We start from the raw sequence: 24,621 nt of genomic DNA on the forward strand, positions 1-24,621 counted from the left end.
CCAAAAATTGAAACTCACTGATGATGTTTTAGATGGTAAAGTTTTCCATTAAACTTCAATGAGGCTGCAGTGGAAACATCTCAACATGGTGTCACATTGTCTGAGTTTGACACATTATCTGAGGTAATAAGAAAAACAGAAAGATAGACCTCAGACTGCCAGGTAGATTGCCACAAACCTCATCCCATTCGCTCTCCCATCAGTGTTACATACGTCCAAAAATACACAGACAATATAAGTGCAATCTGAATTCCTGCTTCGTCATTAGTTGACTAACATTCAGGCCCTGGGGCTGGATAGTATGAGACACAGCATAAAGAATTACAGGAAATAATGCAAGAATCTCTTGCATTTTTCCCTTTGATGAGCAAGTACGGTTAATATGAGATTTTAAAAAGGAACCACTGTCACCAGCTTTTAATAAATGATGCTCAAGTTACTTCAAATTACTGTCTCACTGTAAAGATGCTGACAGCACAATCAAAGCAGACAATTCGGCTTTGATTTATCTTGAATTGTCCTGCTAGGTTTCAGCAAAGCGCTATGAGAAAAATAATATCTGAGGGGAAATGTTTTCACTGGTGCTGGAATTAATGGAAGCATAAATAAATGTTACCATAAGGCTGAGTGCTGTCAGAAAATTTTATTTTGATACCAATGTCAAGTTTAGTATGGGCAAAACCCACAGAGTGTACAAAATACATTTACAATTAAATCTTAATTATTCTATTTTAATTCCATACTTATGAGGGCCATATTTACTGGATCAAATGTATTAATATATCACCCAATCACATTATTTTTACCCTGGAACATAATGTTCACTATGGGCACTGTTATGTTAACTAAATTTTAAATAAAGTTGAGCAGCTGTAAAACAGTGAATAAATAAATTTGATTTCCTATAAATTATTCACAAGAAAAGTCAAGTGTTATTTTGTTATTTAAAAGCTTTTGTTATGAAGCAGCTAATCAAGAAATGATGGGCTTTTTTCGGCTGAAAGTGAACATGAATACGTGAAAGTACAAACAGTGACACACAACACCACAGAGATTCAGTTAGAAGCTACAAAAGTAGCGAGAGTTGAAAACAGAGACTTTTAAAACCTCCCCCGTCTTGCAACACGTTTGTTTGAGGGCAGGAAGAGGGCTATCGTTGTCCACAGTGGACAAGACGTCACTGCAACTCGCTTGGAGTTGGGTTTAGAGCACTTTTTTCCATCTCGGCTGCAACCTGGCATAGTTTGGCATGTTATACTGCAACTGGTAATGGAAATGCAAACCAGTGTGGCACAGTTTGACTCAGCATGGCCACAAGTGACAAAGGAAAAGCCCCATCTGCTATTAACCCTTTAAAAGAGCACTAAAACAAGACTCTGGCATAAGTTGAAAACATTTAATCTGAGCAAAACTTTTTGTGTGTATCGAGGGGCTTTGCACAGTGTGGTGTGGGGAGGACTGGGTGTAGTGGAGGGACAGAGACGCCGCTCGCCAACAGACAGCTACTGAGTGCAGAGAAGCTCTGGGGGAGAGAGCCAGAGCTTCTGGAGGATTAAGCACCTCAAGTAACATCGGATTCTGCTCTGATTTGATGTACTTCACTTCATGAATGTGCAGACGTGGAGAAAGAAGAGGCAAAAGAAGAGAAACTGGAGGGAAATAAGAGGATTTTCTCTGTGAAGACACCAATATTGACCACAACAGAACACTGGGAAATACTAATACCGAACTGTTTTTAATACAAACATAGCTAAAGTTCATTGTATCATGTAATACCAGTATATAGAAGGAAAGGAAGGAAAACACATACCTTTTTAAATGAAATTTCTGTGAAAAAGTATTCATATTTTGTACATGCCTCACAAAATTATTGGCAGTATCACAGAGTCATTTTGTCCCATTTTTCTCTGGGCAAGACAGATGGGAAAGATAAAAGCATATTACAAGAAGGGGGATTATCGCTCTAAATGACTTGCCATAAGGTTTCCTAGAAATTGATCTTGTGGCACGATCATTAGTCTTTGAAATGTTCTCCTCTGTACACTCGACCACACGAGTGTCTGTAAAACCCTCTTTAAAAATGTCATAAATTGCGTCAGCAGATGAGCAGCACGGGTGCAAGGACTGCTCTTAAGACAGCAGACTGCTGGAGTGATCTGGTGGGTAAGTGCACTCAGAAATCACATCCATTATATCGTGAATTATGTATTTGGTGGGGGGTGGGGGGGGCATGGGCCATGGGACCTGGGACCTGGGACCCAAGGGGAGAAGCGGCTGCAAGATGCCTGTGGGTAGACGTGGGGCCTGATCATAGGAAGGACAGCTCACAGTCCTGACTCCAAGCATCAACCAAGAGGTCCCATTAACGGCGTGCCATTAAAGGAAACATTAGGCCATTAACAAAGCACGGCCACACAACTTCCTACTTATCCATTAACCCTTCCTAATGCAGCTCAGTGCCTAACATTTTGGCAATGACTTCATTCTTCTCTTTCCGCTGACATTACCTCACCCGAGTCTCTGAATGAACAAGACAGATTTTTAAATTCCCTGTCAGTAGCAGCGACTATTGGATGCTAATGGATCTGGACGGTCTGTGTCACGATGACCGTGTTTCTCAGGTAAGAATTTTAAAAACTCCATCACTGAGATATTAAATCCCCGCCACCCTCCTCCTGCTTTCTCCATTCAAAGTAATTCCCTAAAAATAGAGCAAATCACTAGTTTACAGGGCAAATGGGATTATCAAATAATTTCTAGCTATTAAAATGGGAAAAAAAAACTAGGCATTGCTGACTTGAATCCCTCTGCTGCACAGATAAAACACATTTTAATTAAGGCTGTGACATGTGCAAATGATCGCGCAACACCTTTCTGAAACAGCTTCCACTCCTACCTGCAGCCTTTGACAAGTCAATCAAAGAACCTTTTCAACACCTGAAATATCAATAAAAATTGTCATTTTTTGAAAAAAAACACGACCTTCGATGTTAACAGAATTAATTACATAAGGTACTTTATATAAACAACTAAAAGACATCTAACTCTTTGCCCTCATCTATAGAAATGACCACCCATTCAATATGCAACCTTTTCACCAGAGAAAGGACGCCTATTAAGTCTGCTTATGAGTTTATTTCAAATGTTGGTTTTGTGTGTAGAGGACAGCAAGGCTGGCACCTATTAACTCACAATTCAGTTAATTCAAATGTATGATTAGAAACCACTCACTCTGTCTTAATTATTTCTGAGTAATTTAAATGTGATAACTTTTTCATATGCCAAGGAGCCTTCAAAGTTTATTATACTTGAGGATCCTACAAGCGTTATTGAATTTGTCCTGCTCGCCTGTGCCTAATGAAGAGCTTGCATCCACACGCAACAATTCTGCTTTTAATCACAGAGGCTTTGAACTTAAGTTAGCTAATCTTGCAGTTACTGAAACACTTCTAAGAGTTTCTTTTGGAGGGCTAAAGTTGAGCTAAATCTTAAATCCAAAGATTTTTTTTTTTTTATCTCTCTGGCAGATCTTGGCCAGCGTTCAACAATGTTTCAGCAGCACCACAGCACACTTCTGTTACTTTCTGCAGGAGAATAACACACATGATCAGATTTACACCGTGGGGTGTGCGCATGAAAGGCAAAACATGACCTGAAAACACCTCCTGCAGCGCTCATTCAAGTTAGTGTGCATTCTGGGGATTTCCAACAAGACTCAAAACATTACAGCCCAACCCTTGATATCAGATAACCTGGCGTTTTTCAAGGGGTTGAGAAAGATCAATCTAATTTAAGATCCAAGTTCCAATTAAAGTTTATTAAACAGCTCTGTTGCACAATTAAAAATGAATCTCAGTTTACCAAGTGTAGCAATTTAAAATGAGTACTTGTTCAATATGCGTACTTGTTTATCCAAATTAAAATAATTATATTGATAATTTTGAGTGCTGGTCTATTAAGTATTACAGAGTGGGGAAACTGTTAACTTTCAGCTGCTCTGTATTCTCTCACAGAGCATTACATTGTCTGCTAGCTAGTCAAAAGGTAAAAAAAAAAAGTTATATTATTTGCTAGCTAGCTAAAAGTTAACTAAGCATTATATTATTTCTAGCCAGCAAAGAAAGTTAAAAGACATTACATTGTTTGCTAACTAGCTAAAAAGCTGACTCAAGATTACATTGTTTGCTGAATAGCTAAAAAGTTAACCAAACACTATACTGTTTGCTAGCTAGCTAAAAAGTTAACTAACCATTATATTGTTTTTTAAGTTAGCTAAAAAGGTTTAAAAAATTATGTTGTTTGCTAGCTAGCTAAAAAGTAAACCAAACACTATATTATATGCTAGTCAGCTAAAAAGTTAGTTAGCCTAGTTAGCCTACTCCTTTCCTACTCCTAGCCCACTAATTTCTCCTCCTTTGAGAAACACTTGTTAGCTGGATTATAAACACATTTTAAAATTTAAACCTCCACAAAGTTAGCCTAAGTGTTAAGGTAATACTGGATGACAGTTTAAATTAGATGTAATCTTTCTTAATTTTAAGATAGCTGAAAAGTTTAGTGCAACATAATTTTAAATTAAACCATGACTTAATCTGGTTTAAAAATGAATCCTTGTTGGTGAAACCCAGCCTATGAGGCATAGATAATTGCACCCAGTTTCTCAGAGGGTAAAACTTGCTGTTTGAAACCTCTTTTTTTTGGCTCTGTAATTAAAATCACAGACCCTTTTCCTCTAGCAATCACAGAGAAGTATAATCAACCCAATTAAAGCTTATAAAATGCAGTCACAGTGATAATATAATAAATGTTTACAGCCTAATAAACTAAATGTAAGGGTTAAAGAGGTGCAGCAGATGGTGTGACACTCCAGATGGAGCCTCTAACAGTAAGTAATGCTCCTCACTAATGAATGTAGTGCCCTTTGAATTACTCAAGAGTTTGAACTGATATCCATAAATCCAAGTGCAAAGAACGAATCCCCAAGTTGCTGGAACATTTTTTCGTTTTCTCCCCCTCCTGTTCAGAAAGATGTGTTAATAGGCAGCTTTAAAATATTCCTGACACATCCAAAACAACCTTCTTGACATCAAAGTGCTCGTCGTTTCACCAGGTCTCTTCAAGAGGTTTCACATCAGACAGCAGGTATCAGTTTTTTTTTTTTTTGCATACAGGCCTTAAACCTGCCAGCCGCGCTTGCCTGAAGCCACAGAGCCAACTGGAGCAGCACTGACTTCTAGAGTAAGTATCTGCTGCCTGGATTATAGATTCAACATCATTTGTAATCAATTTTATCATTAGCCTAAAGGGCCCTCGCCATTAATGTCATGCAGGCTGGAAGAAATTGGTCGATTAATTGATGGATCAATCGTCAGCACTGTTTGTGTGATTTATCAAGCATTATGCAAGTTCCAGTTTCTTAAGTGTAAAGTGTAAGTGCTGTTCTCTGTTTTAACTGTAAATTGGAGATCTTTGGGTTGTTTGTCAGAAAAAAAACCAAGCTATTTAAAGATGTCACCTTGAGCTCCAGGCACTAAGGTGGATTTTTCATTATTTTCTGACATTTCAGAGACTAATTATAGATTAATTAGTTCATTGAAAAAAGGGATAATCAAAAGATGATTTTATAATCAAATCAAATTAAGCCCCATTAAAAATCTCATGCACAACATGAAGGCTGCAACTAATGATCATTTTCAAGCCTGATTAATCAAATAAGTATTTTGATTATTCGATCAATCTTTTGATCTATGAAGTGTCAGAAAATAGTGGGAGAATGTCGGTCACAATTTCTCAGAGCTTGTTGATGTCTTCAAATGTGACCAGCAGTCCCAAATATATTAATTTTACTGTGATGAAAAATACAGAAAAGCAGCAAGTGCTCATTTGAGAAGACTGGGTGGCATCTCCACTTAGAAAATGACAACTGCCCAACGTCTTCCAATTGCTTCTTTTGTCCAGCCAGCAAAAACCCAAAAGACTCTTCATTTTTAAAAATGACTGAAAACGTTTAACCAGCAACTAATGGTTATTTTCATTACCGATTAATCATAAAAAAAAATGTGTAAAAATGCTCATCACAATTTCTCAGAGCCCAAAGTGACATCTTCAGATTTCTTCTTTTGTCCAACCGCCAGTCCAAAACCCAAAGACTCTTCGTTTACAGTCATAAACGGCAAAGAAATCAGCAAATCCTCACATTTAAGAAGCTGGAGCCAGCAAACGTTTGACATTTTTGGTTAAAAAAGACTGAAACAATGAATGAATCATCAAGTAATCCTTGCAACTCTGGGTCTATATCACTGTAAATTAAATATCTCTGTGGTTTTGGACAGTTGGCCAGATGAAGCAAGCCATTTGCACACACCACTTTGTGCTCTGGGAACATGTGATGGGCATTTCCCTCTTATTTTCTGACAGCTGGATCAGTAATGACAATAATTGTTAGCTGCAGCTCCGGCCAGGACCTATGACAAACCCTCGTGCTCAACATATTTTATATGGGAGCGAACAGCGCCCTACATGACGGCAAAGATGAAAGCATCTACAGCACCATGAGACTACAAGCATCCTCCTACTGGCGCCAAATACTGTGAATTAGATTATATTTTTATTTTGAAATATTAGTTCAGCTGTCAGCTACTGATTCCAGAAACAATCAGCTTTTTGTTCAAGTACCTGCTTGTCTGTTGTCTGTCTGCAGCAGAAGTGCTCCGTTTCCTGTAAAAGCAGCCCCGCCCCATCCCTGCCCCCCATGCGTCCCTCACTATGAAATTCTTTGAACATCTGTAGCCTATCGCTCCTGGGGGAGCAGTTGTGTTTACTATTATACTATCTGTATGACAATATTACAGTTGCAGGTGGTGCCTGAGGATACCAATCAAACCTGCTGCCACAACACACCCCTGTCGAAGGCAAATTGAGCCTTTTTTTCCACACAGCAGAGCTGGCAGCAAACCCACGCACAGCCCTGACCAGTGCAGTGGAGGAAGAGGGAGATGAATCAGCCCAGACCCCATCAGTTTTCTACGTGGGTAAACAAGAATGCATCCACTTATCGATCTTAAAGTGCTTCATTAGACGCTGCATGAGGCTCGGGCTAACATTTTGCCAACACAAAGTGGATGATTAATGAAAATATGTGCAATAGTTTTGTTATTGTCTGAATTTAATGCACAGCACCTACTTTTCTGTATCAATAATGTATGCCTTGTTACGCTGTAAACAACAGAAAATATTAACAGGTAGATATTTTCATTTGTTCAGCAGATGGCTTGTGTAGCTTTCATCTCTGGTAATTGCCGCGGCGAGGTTGATACGTCCACATTAGTTGAGCGGAGAGAGTCATGTATGCTGTTGTGCACTCGTAATGACAGACCTGACCTTCTAACCCTTCACTGTGAAACAGTGCAGGCAATGCTCCCCATTCCAATAAGCCAAACAGCCTGGCTGGTATTAAGAGGGCATGACGGTTTCAAATTGTGTCCTGCTTTAGCTTCTGGCTCTGGGGGGGTCCTAAAGCCTCTGCTGGCTAAACAGAGCAGAGAGCGGTGGGAGGAATACATGGAATGCAGATAATACATACAAAGGATTATGTACCTGCTTGCACATCAAATCTGTGTGGTTTCACGTTTAATACCCACGGACCGACGTCTGCTTTGATGGAGTACTGTGAAAGGTTGGAGATTAACATGCGCTGTCACACCACTGAGTCTTCCTACGACTTCGGGACTTTCAGATTTACGTGGCGGGATAACCGCTAACATGATTTGGCTGAAAGGTTTAACTAGTGTGAACTGCAATGGCGCCAAGCTGTTTTTTGTGTACAGAGAATTGGGACGAAAACACACTTTGAGGGGGTTTTGATTTCTACTCAATTATGCTGGGAAATTTTATTTTAAAAGATCAAACTCTGAAATGAGCCAAACTCCTAGTTATTTCTGTTCTTATTAAATGTAGATGTCAACCCTGTCTGATGGAAAATCTCACACAGCATAGTAGTAAGTTGCTAAGAGTCCTCTTAATGCTATTAAAATACACATTATTAAACCATAACTCTTATTTAGTTATATTTAGAAGGGCTACAAACTTGACATGTTATAGTTGAGACACACCTCACCAGGAAGTGAGGCAGGGGAGCTTAGGGTATAACTAAACCTTTTTATGCCTGATTAAATCATGTTTTTGTACAATCTGGTGGAAAAACTTTAAAGGACCAATATTTTCATTTTAAAAAATGAAAGATTTTAAAAACAGATGCACATTTCTACACGTGTTATCAGTAGGTATCGTTAGTTTCAGATTTGGAAGGCTTTTAACACATTAGTGATTGTTTGAAGTTGCAAATTCTTGTCTGGCACAAGGGTGACCACCACAAGTGACCACCTAGAGGCCAACCATGAGACACACACCCAGACTTGATCAACCTGGGTTGGGCCTGCCTAGACTGAGGGCGACTTGTGATAAAAGGCTGAAACACCCAATAACGTCTAGGTCCACAACTGACGATGTGTCATACTGTTAACTTCATATGGCGGTCATATAAATCCTTAAATAATACATTCTACCCAAAAAGGTTTTTTTGGTAGGACATAATTTGTTCCAATGCACAAGAATGCGTGGTATTCTATAAAGAGGGAAAATGTTTGCTTATGTGAAATAAATTAACTTACTTCTGAGAGACAATTTATCTTTTGTTGAAGCAAGGTCACTAATATCCTCCTTTTCTCAATGACATAACAGATAAAACTGTCACAACAAACCAAATCCTGCTCCTTTGTTTGTGTCTTTTGTCTCTGTAAGATGAGATAACCACTCTCCTTTTATGTAATTCAGCATATGTCACCGTCGTCTTGGGAACACGGGTCCTTTAAGGCATAATAATTTCATTAGCACTGGCTATTACATTTTCTTCCCCCATCATGACATGAGGGGAAGCTATACATCAAGGTAAGTGCTTTTAACCATCCACTCTGCCGTCGTTGTGCATCTTTAACCGCTCCCGCTCTGCCTCTTGTCCTGTGTGGTACATCCAGAACAAGAGCAGAAGAAGCCCTGCAGAGCTAACAGGCACTGAGCAGCAGAGAAACACCCCACTTCACACAAAACCTGTCAATAACAAAAAAAAAATGAGCCAACACCTCCTCTACCCACTGATACCAAGATATCTACAAAATATAAAAATATCTGCAACGTGGCCTAAAGAACTCAGGAGTTAAATCTCCATGGGAATGTTCTGCGCAGACTCTCCCCCTTCAAGCAAACTGAGTCAACGCTCTGTTCAGGAGTCCTCAGGAGCAGTGAGCTGCGTCTACTGCCGGGTCAGACAAAAAGACAGGAGCTCGAGGCGAACCCTTCTCTGGAAGACCAGAAGAGGCTTTCATTTGGTAGAAAACACAGCAGTCCTGATAATTAGCAGCACCTTTGCTATGATTTAATGAACTACATCTTAATGGCAGAAACTACTCACATATTTGGGAATATGCAATAGGAATGTGTCTGCAATCACTGGCTTTGTTCAAAACTGAAATATCTCACCAACTACTGGATGGATTATCATGAAATATTAAACACACTTTCATGTTACCCAGAAAATGAAGCCTAGGGACTTTGGCGCCCCCCTGACATTTCCTCTAATGCCACTGTAAGGTTAGGGTTAGAAATATGACTTGGCTAATCTGCTACAGACCAGAGGTGATGGTTGATTAGTTGAGCAAATGATCAGTATAAAATGATCAATTTTCAAGAAAAAATACCAACCAATTGATAGGTCCAGTGTACAAATTCATTGATTTTACTGTCTTTCATTGAAGTAAACTGAATATCTTTGTGTTTTGGACTGTTGGAGAAACAACAACAACAAGAAAAGAAAAGAAAAGAAAAGAAAAGAAAAGAAAAAACAAATCTCAAAAACAACTCAAAGGCACTCTCGTTGAGAACAATTAAAGTGCCTTTATTGTCACAGCGTGGTCATGTGTGACCTTGAAGTCTTTATTGGCACAGCATGGTCATGTTAGACGGTTTGAATTGTTTTAAAAGGCAGTGCTTTGGAGTTTTTTTGTGTGAAAATAATCCTCAGAATAGTTGCAGACATTCATGTTCCCTTAAGGATATCGTAATATTGTAATACCTTTGGTTTACTTTTCAGTGTAGTATGAATTTGCAAATTGTCCTAACATGGGAAATGTTATAAGTGACAAACGACAGCATGTTAGAACTGTCATTATAGGCAAATACATGTTGTACTAGTACTTCCGCTGCTGACTAGCAAGGGTGGTGACGATTTATCGGCTAATGACGCACATCCCTAAAACATGCTATACAGTGAACTACAGCCATATTCTTGTTTTATAGTCATTATAACTTGTCACCAAAATGGAGAACAGAACAAGAGAGGGTAAAATTACATCTAAAATCTTTGTCTTCAGGTGTTGTTAATATAAAGAACATGCATATTTGCAGATTTAATGACCTGAGATATGAAAATGCAGAGAACACAAGACATTACTGAGGACAATAAGAAATATATTCATCCAAGCATGATATCTGAAGAAATGCCAGCCTGAGCAGAAAGGTAACAAAGTTGTCCAATTATGAGAACCCCTGGGGGATAATATTGTCTGAACAAACACTCTCGTAATGGCAAACTGTGGCTGTGATGCTGTTTTGGTTTCATGTATCCATTCGTGTTGTTGTCTCTGTTTAGAGATGTGCGTGCTGTGGCAAGCCCTCTACAATAAGACAGGTAATCCTGAGATTTCCTTGGAAAAGAGTAGAAAATCCACTTTTATCCTAAAAGTCCCTAACTTATACTCACGAGAAGGGAAAAAAAGGACTTAATTTTTCAGTGTCAAACTTTTTGCTGTGTGACCCTGCGCGTTCAAATGAAATCACTATCATTATATCAGGAAATTATGTGTCAGCTCCTCTGTATCTACTACTTGTATGGGGAGAAAATGAATGGTAGCATAATGGGTTATGGCATCTTCATTACTCAAAATTAAACACTGCAGAGTTAATTTAACAACGTCCTCACTCTATAGATGAGCCAGGCACAGTAATAAAGCAACTTTTTATGTGACAAGGGCCTCGGGTAGACTGGCTGCTTGTGAGTTTTGTATTAAACATTCCTGCCTTTTTTTTCATTCACGACCACCCTGAAGTCAGGACGAAGTGAAATCAGAGTTGATTTTTTTTCGTGCTAAGAGGATAAGTCGGTACAAAAGTCAGGATTTAAATTGCAGCAGTGGGATGTGTAATGCTTAGAAATTCTCCCCAGGAACACGAGGCTACTTGACCTCTTAAGATGTCCCATTAGAAAATTAAGTATTGCATCCAATTACCCGACAAGCATCTCTTCACCTTCCTCGTAAGGTCTGGCAGTGGAACAGCTGAATACTTAACAGCAAAGCAGAGCTTCTTATCATAAAACATCTAACACATCCACAAGTCGTGCATCAGCCAAAGCATCGCTAGGGGGGTAATTGCCATTCAAAAAGCCACCACTTGACTCCTTTGAACAAAACCTGATGTTGAGACTGAGGAAACAGTGCTGCTACTGCTGATGCGTTATGCCTGCAACAAGACAGTTTTTAACAGCGTAGTGTAATCTGTCGTGAGGATTACATTTCTACTCACTTAATCATGGTTTTTCAAAGTAGTTGCTCATTAGGAAGTACATGCCCCAAGGCCAAGTGTTCATGGACTGGAATCTGAAAATGTCTCCCTGCCAAAAGGGGATGATGGATTAATGATTTATGTACAGTTTAGAGCAAGGAATCCTTCCTGACAGGGTCAAATAATGACTGAATTTGCATTAATATATACTCTGGGTCTTCAACTGGGAGTCCTGAGGGGGTCTTAAGAGTTACTGCAGGGGGGGGGCTGCCAAATTATTGTGTGATCATTTTTAAAAGGTTTTTTGTTTTTTATTTCAATATATCTGATAATAAAGATTTACCATGAATGCAGATTGGCCTATTCATTAAAAAAAAAAAAAAAGTTGTAATTTACACATAACTGCTATCAATGAATTCTTGTGAAGTCAGGTGAGCTTACTACTAAATCACCAACAAACAAGTGAGCAACATATCACTGAAACTTAGTGGACAATTAGTTGTACTATTATCCCACAGACACTCGTGCAAGCCACAATGGATTGTTTTTTTTTAACTTCTTGTTACATGCCCTTCATCTTTTGTCCAAATATTTATTCAGGAGTTGCAAACTATTATGCAAACTATATGCTAACTATTCCAATTTCCAATTTCCAATTTAATTACTTCTAGCTAACTTTTCCAACTGTTTATTTTAAGCTATCAATTTCAAATGTTTATCCATTACATTTAGCTATTTCAACTGTTTATGTTTAGCTAGCAGCCCATTTCAAATATTAATAAATTACTTTTATCTAACTATTCAAACTGTTTATTTTAAGCTAACTATTTCAAATGTTAATTTAGTATATTAGCAGACTATGTCAAATATCTAATCCATTACATTTAGCTAACTATTTCAACTGTTTACATTTAGCAAGTAGCCAAACTATTTCAACCGTTACTTCATTCCTGTTGGCCACCTATTTTAAATGCATCCATTCCAGCTATTTTTAGCAAATTATTTCAATTTTTTATCTATTACTTTCAGCTCACCTTATCCTTGCTTAACTAGACTTATAAACCCTTTAACCATTATTTTTACTGTTTCAAAGTGTGGTATTAAGGTGTTAAAACTGACTCAGGTTGGTAGGAGGTGTGAAGTGTGCAGTCAGTCTACTGTGGCTGGTAGCTTACTGGTTATCGTGGCAATAAATTCACAAAACACCAGCATAAAACCAATCTGTGATCCTGTGTTGTTGTTGTTTTTTTTTTTACTTGTTGCCTAATGTCTGATATTCAAATTAATTTAGCTACTTCTGAATCTTTTCACGTGCTCCACAGCAACTTACCCCTGGTTGGGAATCTAATATATCGCTGCTTGAAATCTAGTAAATGAGAGTTTCACAAAAAGATAACCACTAGAAGAAAAACACTCTCAAAAGGCACCTATTATATGAACGCAGGTTTGTTTTTTTTCCACCATGGGCATGTTTTAGACCTCTATAAATGTTCCAAGGGTAGTCCCACTTGTATTGATACATTGGTCACCTAGAGAACCCTTTAATCCTCTATCTTGTTTTGTATTTAGGCCCTAACAGAATGACAAGCTTTTAATTCCAATCAGAGATACACTCTCGCATTCCCCCGTGAGAGAGAATCTCCCTGAATGAGAACTCCTGTCTCCTGCAAGTTCAACTGAAGCAGCATGTAATCAAAGATAGCTTCAGGCACCGCAGACTGCTGCTGCAGTCTATGAGGGAAGGATGGCGGACATCAGCGCAGCACAAAGAAGCAGCTTTTAAAATGGCAAGAATGTGAATACCGAGGTCAAACGCAGACACAAGGCTGTTCTGTTGAATCCCAAAGGCAAGACGTAACGGAGAGCAGCGCGATGTTTCATGAATGAAAAACTGCTTAACAACAATCTGAGTGAATAGTGACTTTTCGGCATTGCAAAAGAGCTCCGGACCTAACAGAGGATGATTCAGAAATGAATGGGAAGACAAAACTCCATGTCATTTTATTAGTTAGCCCGGGGCTTGAAATGAATGTTTCACCTTTTGCACAAAAGCTGTGTCAACCCGACTGAACCTTAGACAAAGTGAAAATACAGGTTTGATACAATAGCAACCTCCTGTCCTGCCACTTGACTCTCATAAATGGGCAGAAATAATGACTTTATGGGAGTGCAGCCATAAATATGAGAAGTTCACCTCCGAGCATGACCCCCCTCCCCTTCACGGGTCAGTCGGATCCCCTGCTGCTGACACTCTGCTGTCAGCCGTGAGAAAAGGAGTGCAACTCCTTTGTCTTTGCGTAATCTATAATATAAATTTTAATGAGAAAAAGAAGTTCATTAAATGTAATTCACAAAAAAACAAAGGCCACATGAGCAACCGCCCCCTGGCTTTCCATATATATGTGCCCTTTTATGGCGTTCCTTAAATATTCTCTGAAGTCGTGTGATTACCATCACAGTTAATGGAGGCCCCTCAAAGAATTCATTAAACCAGAGCAATGACTCTAATGGAGAATTTGAACAAAGATCCAGGCACTGTTAAACATGGGTGTGGCCACAGGCTTTTCATATGGAGGAGAGATGCCCCCCCCCCCCCCCCCCCCACCAGTCAGGTTGCACATGTGAAGAGCAGGGACAGGCAGCGGCTTCTCTGTGCCCTCTCCGAGGGGTGTGTGTGCTGTTCCATATTAATGACAAAGAGAGGAGCGGGAGCAAGAAGTCGCTATCATACACTCATTTGTTTAAAAAGAGCCAGCCTCACAATACAGTCGGTGGGAGTCCACAGGAATCCAGTGAAAGCTGGGGGCTGCGTCAATGACAAAAGACAGAAACAACCTCACTTTTTTTTTTTTTTTTGTCCCTGAAACAAGGGACACCCAATCTCAGAGTGCTGTTGGGTCTTTCACCAAAACCAAGGATACCTTCATGCATTTCAATGGGGGTATTCCTGCATAAAGACAGAAGCACTACTGCATAGCACAGTCATCTCTCTCCTGTTGTTAAGCCTTTCTTTTATAGCTGAAACAATAGAACTCTGGTCCCTCCCCTTGGATAACAAATAAACCATTATTTTGCATGGCAGAGCGAGAAACCTGTGTGCAAAATGAGGAAAGTGAGGAAACTGCAAAGAGACAACTGAGCTGTTTGTCTGTTTGGTGAAACATTATGATGCTTTCTCTCACCTCAGTATAAACAGTTCATCCCAAAATCAAAAACACATATTTTTCCCCCCTCTTGGTGTGAGTTGCAGAGTTTTGAAGATTTTCTATCTATCATAGAGAGAAACAGAAAGAAAATAGTTCCTGCATGAAAGTGGTCATAACAAGGTCTCTGAATTATCTTGAGTAACCAAGTCATGGTCTCTGGAAAGAGACACTGCTGTTGAGTTTTTCTAATGTATTAATATTTTATTATTTTTGGCGCTTTGAGCAGCACAAGCTGAGTGCCATTCAGGTTGTGTATTGACAAGAACTAGTGATACGATAAGAATCACAATACAGGGGTTTTGGTTGAATATATTACAATATACTGCCTCTAATTCTAAGCAAGGTGATATATATTGCTAGGGATTAGTACTGAAGAGAGCTGCACAATTAAACACATTTGTTTGGTACAGAACCTAACAAATCATATCAGCATGATTTTAATAGCTTTGTTTTGGTAAAATGAAAATTGTACCGCATTCCTACTGCTTCGTAATTTTTGTAAAAAAACAATCGCACTATGACTTTTTTTGTTTCAAAGCTATCAACAATTGAAAAAGTCCTGTTATTTGATACCAAGCTTTGATACCTTAAGAGTAAATCTCCAAGTTGTGGTTTATTTTTGATGTTGTAAAACTGCTTTGAGTGGAAAAATGCAAGGGCACTGAAAGATAGAACTAAAGAGCGAACTTAAGTAACAACAACTTAAGTAAGAGGAAAAATGTGTAATTTTGATTTTGAGGTAAACTGTCCATTTTACCAGACTGGCAAATTATGCCTACATACAAAAAGGACATCCCAACAGGCAATTTTAGCCAAAAGATTAAATAAATTGAATATATCTCACACTCTGGCTCTAAAAGTGGAGTGAGCCAATCACCAAAGTGTAATTAAGATTCACTTGCTGCTGTTTTACTGATAATCCTGTGTGTAAAACTGTCGTCGGCGAACAAAAGACCTTTTTCTCATTGAGTCATTGCCCGAGAGTGATTACTTTTGCCACACAGGTCCTTTCATTTTCTCAAGCCAAAGCCACTCATACATCTCCCCGGCTCGGCGAGTCCAGCTGGGAGCGAATTGCTCTCTCTGACATGTAGGAAACTCAGCATGTTCATGTGGTAGCTCATATTTCTTTCACCGCTAGTCTCGCTACATCTCATCTAAAGGTGAATTTTGGTTTAGTGATGAGATTTTTAAAACAAACCCAACAATATATTCAACAGTGAAACAGTTTTGGAGGTAACAACTGTCTCCAATAATGAGGCTAAAAGTTGAAAGATATCATTTAGCGCGACATGAGTGACGGGAACAAACAGCTTTTCTTCCAACAACTGCACACACAATCAAGAATCATAAAGAGACACTCACTCCCTTCATGGCCCTTAAAATCAACACCGCTCCACCTGTTCAGTGTCCTGCTGGGGGTGGAAACAAGAGTGTGTGGGTGTGCACCACTCCAACACGCCATGTGAGGGGTGCAGGGCACACAAAGACCAAAAGAAAGCAGCATCTCTCTAATGCCTGTGTGTATTCAACATCAGAGTTACAGTTTAGACACATTTGCACAGCATTTATTTGTCTGTGTTTCATTTCAGGTCTACTGTACGTGAGCAGGTCCAGAGTTTCCACACCATATGGTGCAGATGCATACGTTATAAGCATCATTTCTCTGGGGGACAAGCTGATGCATCGGCCTAATTGCTTGGAAACTAAAGATTTTCCTCCTCTCGCAGAAGTAGAGCAGGTTAATGGTCGACTCTTATCTCACAGTTTTAGACTTGCACTAAAACCTCTGCATCAAAGATTATGTAACAGTCACATTTTGATTTCATCATAACTCCAGGTTATTTTTAGTTGCACTTAAATCTTCAGCTTGATTTTTTATTAGTTATTTGTAATTCAAAGCTCAAGTTAACATGCGAGCAGTTAATTAAGGTTGATCCTCACATCCAGGGCTATAAAGCGCTGCTGCTGCTGCTAGGGGCGCTGGTAAGAATCCTACACCCCCTGATGGGAAGTGACACAGGGCTCCCCACCCCTAATGCTGCTCTAATTTACAGTACTGCCCTGGCTGTCTGAACGGCCCTCCCTGAAAGTGTCCCCTTCTGCTCACGTTTACGCTCATTTCTTATTCTGATCGAGGCCCGAGGAGGAGATAATGCACACAATCAAGCACACAAAACACATACTTCTCCTTATTGAACATCTGCTTCTTCCTCATATCTCACCCGCTTTGTGATTCTAATGGCATCTGTCTCACTTACGACTCAAAATACTGAGCTCTTTTTCATCAAAAACACAAGTATACTAACTGTGTGACGCTGGGAAGGATTCCTCTTCACACTTTTCGCTCCACACACAGGACTGAGAGCCCTAAAGAGCCTTTTGAGAGGCATTATGAGCTGCTATAATGGGTTAAGCATCAGCAGGATAATGAGTTGTCTAGATATCACATTGTGGGGACCTTTTAAGCATTTCCTATTCTAAAAAGTGGGAAGAAGTATGAATTAATAGGAGGTTTGTTTCAGAGCCGCAACCCACAATTATTTTCATTGTCAATTTTCTCAGTGAATCAATTAATTGCTTGGTCCATAAAATGTCAGAAAATAGTGAAAAATGATGATCGTTGTCTCCCAAACCCCAAGATGGCGTCCTCAAATGTCTTGTTTTGTTCACAACCCAAAGATAATCAGTTTACTGCCATAGAAGAGTAAAGAAAACCGAAAATATGAACATTTAAGAGCCTGAAATCTGAGAATTTTGTCTTTTTTTCTTTAAAAAAAAACCTCAAATCAATTTCAAAGTCAATTAATCATTAAAGCTCTACTCAATACTGAAGCCTTTTTCATTAAGTATACTAACTGTGTGACACTGGGAAAGATTCCACTTCACACTTTTCGTTTTACACGCAGGACTGAGGGTACTAAAGAGTCTTTTGAGAGGCATTATGAGCTGCTATAATGGGTTAAGCATCAGCAGGATAATGAGTTGTCTAGATATCACATTGTGGGGACCTTTTAAGCATTTCCCATTCTAATAAGTGAGAGGAAGTATGGATTAATAGGTGGTTTGCTCCTTTTCGGAAGTTTAAGATCTTTTCCAGCCCAATATAGGTATTTAAAGGCACAGTTCACCCCCAAACCTACACCCAGAGATACACATTTTTCCTCTTACCTGTAGAGCTATTTATTCATCTAGATAGTTTTGGTTTGAGTTGCAGAATTTTGAAGATATTGGACATAGAGATGTCTGCCTTCTCTAAAATATAATGAATGTTTCATGTAAGGGGCTACTTTTATCTTCTTTATCTTTTATCTTTGGTAGAATCTACAGGAACAGGAACTACTTTCTTAGTACTAAGAAGAGTTCAAGATAACGTACAGATATGTGGTAAGCAGCAACTTATCGGAACTACTCTGTTTCTATGGTAGAATCTACAAGAAATACTTTGTTCCTGCAATTCTCCTCTTTCTATGAGAAAGAAAGTAGTTCCTACATGAAACTGCTCACAACAAGCTCTGTCGATTTTATTGAGTAACTAGGTCATGATTTCTGGAAAGAGACGTTGTTGTTGAGTTTTTCAAATGTACTTTTTTGAGCTTTGAGGACCACAAGCTGAGTGCCATCTAGTTCCATTATACTAAAGAGAAAGCAGACATCTCTACAGTCGATATCACCAAAACTCTGCAACTCACACCAAACCTATTTAGAGAGATAAACAGCACTACAGGTAAAAAATATGTATTGTGGATTTGGGGATGAACTTTGCTTTTAATTCTGCAGATTCTCCCGTTTCCTGGTGAATTTCCTCATTACTCACACGGTTAATCTTGATTTCATGATTTGACTTTGTTCTGGTTCTAGCTAGCGAGCCATTTGCAAAAATCTGATCAACAAACAACTTAACTTTTTTTTTAACAGAGGAAGCATAAAAGTGATAGCACAAAGTGAAGTACAGATGCAGCATTTCTATTCAAATCCATGATTCGGCTGAGTTGCCATACTTCTCATGACTGCATCTGAATTTTGCATGAAGGGATACAATACTTTGCAAGTCACAAAGAAATCTCTTTTCAAAGAAGAAACAACCACAAGCAGCCTTCAGACATCGAGAGAACAACCGCCTATAAACAAGACGGGACGTGCACAAGCACACAAAATAATACACGGTCCTACAAAATCTTCACATGTAACACAGGTGTACTTTTTCCTGTGCATTAGCTGTCACGACATTCACGAGACAAGTCTGGACGTAACCTAGTTAAAGATGAAAAGGAGAGGAGAGTGAATCTATCTCAGGTGAAATTGGGTGACCCCCGCAAAAGATTAGTCCATTAGCAAAAAAGGGAGAGCCCCACTCGCTCGACAAGTAATACCAGCTGTGACACCGAGCGCTGCCTGTCTGTTCAGGAGGGGGCGAGGGTGGAGGTGGTGGGGGAAGGGTGGAGACGAGGGAGCGAACAAAAAAACAGATGCATCTTTCTAGACTGTTTGTTCTGAGAAGTAATTCGGGGCTCTGTTTCTCTTTCTCTTTCTCTCCGGCGGTGACGGCCATTGCTCGGCCTTCACAGACGCAGCAGAAGCCCCGGGAGCTGTTGCTTTTTTTCATCTGTTCAAATACAATAAACACAGGCCTGTTTTTTATTACAAGTATCGACGTCGTTTTTATTGCAAATCCCAAACTCAATAAAACCTTCACAGTCAGATTTTGGGGATCAGATTTGAGCAAATTGACAAAGAATCACAAAATATTTCGGTTTTCTTATAACTCCTTGGAAGGCTCATTCACTTTATGCAAAAACGTGGAGAGGAGGACCACTCCGACCATCTGTTGTGTAAGCAAACACACACAGACACACACATGTTTTGACCATCACAGCGGACAACTATAAAGTCTAACCTCATTACCAACTCAGTGCACTCTCCTCCAAGTCTCAAGCACATGGCACTGCAGCGGCACAGCGGTGTAAAAGCACCTTAAAAGGGCCGTTCATTTCCTCTCAAATAAACCACCTGAGCCTGACTGATAGGTGCTGCATGGTGTTAATTTACAACAACAGGCGCCACTGTAGTGTGACGAGGTGGAAGGGGAGTACAGTGTGCTCCACCTCTCCACCCCCTTCCTTTCTGAGGGAGTACACTCTGAGCTCCTGTGCAGCTTAGCTTAATGGCCTGGCTGAGTGATGTGAGCACATGGTGCTGCTACCTGTTGGCCCGAGACAGCCAGAGGCAGCCAGAGACATCTTTGGAGCTGCAATAATTAGTACATTAGTTGCTTACTATTTTGATAATTGGTTAACTTAATAATCTAAGTCATTTTTAAAGCAAAAATGTCAAACATGCTGACTCCAGCATTCTAAATGTAAGAAATTACTGCTTTTCTTTGTCATTTATGATAGTAAATAAAGAGTCTTTGGGTTTTGGACTGGTGCTTGGACAAAAGAAGCATCTGAAGACTTCAGTTTGGGTTCTGGAAAGTTGAAATGAGCATTTTTCTTTTTTCTTGTTTCTTTTTTTTGACATTCTAAATAGTTCAATGTTTAATCTAGGGCTGCAGCAGCTATAAAATGTCAGGAAATAGGGAAAAATGTCCATCCCAGTGTAAGAAAATATCACTACACTTGAGAATCGCAGTATTATGTTTTGTGATAATGTATCGATTTTATAAACAGAATATCGTGCTATCATCAGATAACAGTGTTAACTATCTTTACTGTTCTGATTGTATTTGGATATAATGTGTATATGGATATAATGGTGTATTTTCTATATTATGTCAGTTTTCCTGAAATTAGATTAAAATGTCAATACATCACCTTGCTAATACTATTGTAATATATCACAACACATTGAATCATAATCCCTGTGTTGTATCATATCGCTACATTCTTGAAAATCCACAGCCCTAATCTATAACCCAAGCATAATTAGTTTAATATAATAACAAACATAGAAATGCAGTAAATCTCCACATTTTAGAGTCTAAGAACAGTATTTTCTGCCCTTTTCGCATTAAAAATTACTTTTAAACGATTATCTGATTAGTTTAATAGTGAGATGCTAGCCAGTTGAGCCCGGTTTTATAGACTGAATTAATGATTAAAACAATCACAAACTTAAACACACAATATGTAAATTCTGCCACTATGGGGTTCTCTCTCATTCAAAAACAACAACAAATGACACTGATGACTTTGTGAAGTGGTGTGGGATCATGGATTTGATACCTTTACTTTTAAACCACCACCACTGCTGATGACAATCTATCTGACATGACTCAAGTTTTATTCATGTTGCATTTATGTTTGTTGACTACCTTTGTACGTCACAGCAACTAGTGGCTGGCTACCAATGGCTGGCAGTAAACGCACCATTACCTTGAATAAATTACAGATTTCTCTGTGTTTGAACATTGCTGGAAATGTTTTGGATAATGTAAGTACACAATTCAACAAAATACAACATATGTCTAGTGTTTTTGGACATTTTAAGGCAAATAAGTTACATATTAAAGCTTTAATCAATAATGAAAAAAAATTAGTTGTAGTGATATTAACAATCTTCTGCAAGTTTAAAATGAACAAAATTAAAAGAGGTGTTCTAAAAAGAATCCTTGCCCCTGTGTCATCTTGTTTCCAGAGGGCCAACAGGGGCAAAATAATCTGTGCTTTAAAAAAACACCAGTAAATGCCAAGTTGCTGCATTCAAGCTCCAACCAAAACTTGGAAACATTCACTTGTACAATCCATTTACAACTGCCCACATCCCAAAATGAGTCCTATCCTACGTATAATTACTAGAGGGAGCCTGTCAGGAGCGCTTTCTTTCCCCCCCGCCCAACAGGCAGCCAGGCAGCCCGTAATTACAATAAATCAGACAGGATGTGAACGCGGCATCATTCTGCTCAACAGCCTGCGTTAACAGGAGAGAAAACACATGAAAGAAATGAGGCATCATGATGACATCATGGAGCACATGTGAGGAAGAAGAGGACTGAGTGACGATGATGATGACTACCTCACTGCCTGCCTCTCCCACCCATCATGTGGGGGGGATAACAAAAAAAGGGTGGCACAATGGGTGGGTAACATTTCATGTCACATTTATAAGCAGTTTATACACAAAAAAGTCAGTTTTAAGCAGGGATGTGCAATAATAAAGCATATTAACGTGAATGAAGTTAAAAGAAACAATATTTGTGTTGTTTCTTGTCTTTTTGTCTGTTAGTCTGTATGATTGTCTGAGTCTGGTATTTCTGTTATATGCCAATCTTTTGTTGATTTTTTTTAGCTTTTTTAAGAAAAAAAATGTCAAAATCATCTGGCTTCAGCTTCTACAATGTGAATATTTTCTATTTTCTTTAGTCCTCAAAGACAGTAAAGTGAATTTCTCTGGATTCTGGACAAATCAAGACGTTCGAGGATGTCACCTTGGATTTTGGGAAACACTAATCAATATTTTTTAGATTTTTCTGTTTTATTCTCCTGCATTTTCTGTCATATTATAAACAAAACAACTAATCAATTAATCAAGAAAAAAATCGAGAGATTAGTAAAAAATAAAAAATAATCTTTGAAATCTTTTTGAGGACAACATCAAGTGTCTAACCTCTCTAAACTGCAAATAAAAGGAGAGAATAAAGATAGAAACTGCTTGGCCTTACTTATCTTTTGATACATAATAGATATTTAGATGCAGATTTTTCATAATTTAACACAGTTACCATGGAGAAAACTGCATTATATGTGATTTATAAGTAGCCAAACAATAATTAAAGGATGATTTGTGCATTACTTTTTTTATTTAAAATAAATCTAGCACACATTTATGTGCAGAAAACCACACAGAAGGAGCTCCCATGAATTAAAACTGCACTATATTACAGCTCACTAACTTCTGACTAAGAACCACCAGCCTCGCTGCTCCACTCCTCCCTGGAAATGTGGTCGATGAGCCGGGCTGAAGTTTGTGGAGGCACCTGCGTGTGACTGCCGGGACTTCCCATCAGCGCCAGCGGCAGCACCGGCTGCATATAACGAGACAAAAGCTTCTTCCTCTTACCTTGGCGGAGGAGGACGGTGACGAGGAGGGCGCACACGCAGCTGGCGGACAACAAGTGCATCCTTGCGACTCTCTCAGATCCTCAGTCGGCTTCAGAGGTTTGTTGCAAAAAAAAAAAAAATACACTTGGTTGAGTTTTAAAATTAAAAGCGGTCCTTGGAGTCTCCTGTTTGTGGTGTTTCTGGTGCTGTTCGGGCAGTTTCGGGTCAGATTTTGGTCTTTCTTCCTCTTCGCAACGTGGCATGTGCTCGCCAACACGCGCTCACATCAGTTGTGGTGGAGGAACAGGTAACTGCGAGGGGCACACAGACAGAGAGGAGGAGGAGGAGGAGGAGGAGGAGGAGGGCGGGTGAAGCTGTCTGCAGCTCCGCCCCCGACACACTACACCCCCACCCGCACCCGCACCCCCACCTTCCCTCCTTTCCCTCTCCAGCAGCACCTCCTCCCACACACAAGTGTACCCCCCCATCCTTACCCCACCCCTCTTCTTAAGACCCCCTCCTAAAGTCACCCCCCCTCATGGCCCCCATCCTTCTCCTCCCTTCCTCCCTCTCACCCTCTTCACTTTACTCTCATCTTCAACCCCCCACCCGTCTCTGTTCTCCTCCAACATGCACCCTCACTCAGTCTGCACACACACACACACACACACATACACGCTGAGAGGGAAACCTTCAATCAAGCTGCACCTCACACTTGTTTCATGCATAAAATACCCAGAGGCGGAATAAATAACCCAATACTTAACCTACATGCAACAATTAACTGATATAAAAGTACATATTACGGAGTATTAGCTGTTAAATGCACTCAAGTAGTGACCCAACAATGATTTAATTAAAGGTAAAATATGTAACATTGCTGCATTACACTGTCCAAAAACAACTGGACCTATATTATATATTTTGTTGAGCTGTGTACTTACATTATCTCATGTCAGTGGTGGTCTCAGGCTGTCTGAAGGACAGGGGTGAAAAACAATAAAAAAGGGCACCAGCTGGTGGGGTAGTTTTGGTGGGGGGGGTAGAAAGGTGCCAGTGCCCCTGTAACACTAAGTTTGAACCCTTCCCTGTGCAGTCCACAATAATAATACAGTTATCACTTTCTTGTAATGATCTGGTGCTGACATCATGTTACCATGGAAAAAACTGCTGTTTCTTGTCTGAAGTATAACGATTATCGAATCTTATTTCACCTTCTGCTGTACTTTCACATACTGTTCAAAAGTGTGTTCACTTTGACATTTACGGCAAATTGGTGCATTTTCAGCCAGTGGGAGGAGGGAGGGCCAGTTTGTGGTCAGTGGCGATTATGATGTACTTTTAACTTTCAAAGAAACAGAGGGCAAACCAAAGCAAATATTATTAAAAGGACATCCATGTTGGGGCGCCTGGGTAGCTCAGTTAGTCAGTCAGTAGAGCACACACCCCATGTGTAGAAGCTGAGTCCTCTGCATCGGCCATGGGTTCAAATCCTGCCTGTGTCATTCCCCTACTCTCTCTCTCTGTTTCCTGTCATATCTTCACCTGTCTTGTCCATTAAAGGCTTACCACCCCCCGAAAAAAAAGGACATTCGTGTTAAATGAAGTGAAATTGAATACAAATAAATAAACAACAGGTAGATAGCACTACCCTGTTGTAATTTGAGCACTATGCAAGCGAGTACATAGAGTGCAAAGTGTAACATGACAGTGTACTGATGGAAATATTTGAATTGAGACACACTGTGTGAGTTATTCAAACA

The 24,621-nt window shown here is 39.5% G+C and overlaps 1 protein-coding gene across 4 annotated transcripts in view; it reads right to left on the bottom strand.

Moving 5' to 3' along the window:
* The window catches only part of LOC146328932 (CD166 antigen homolog), a 56,040-nt gene extending 32,877 nt beyond the window's left edge, over positions 1-23,163 (bottom strand). For 2 of the 4 annotated variants that reach the window (XM_084717870.1, XM_084717869.1), the window contains exon 1: positions 22,878-23,163. In XM_084717870.1, coding sequence (XP_084573996.1) covers positions 22,878-22,938 — 61 coding nt within the window. In that variant the 5' untranslated portion in view covers positions 22,939-23,163. The remainder of the gene's footprint in view (positions 1-22,877) is intronic. The other 2 variants (XM_084717867.1, XM_084717868.1) reach the window with 2 other exon arrangements.
* Positions 23,164-24,621: the final 1,458 nt, after the last annotated feature.

This window comes from Lutjanus erythropterus, chromosome 4 (genome assembly GCF_056507025.1).
Source record: "Lutjanus erythropterus isolate fLutEry1 chromosome 4, fLutEry1.hap2, whole genome shotgun sequence".
Classification (NCBI taxonomy): domain Eukaryota; kingdom Metazoa; phylum Chordata; class Actinopteri; order Lutjaniformes; family Lutjanidae; genus Lutjanus; species Lutjanus erythropterus.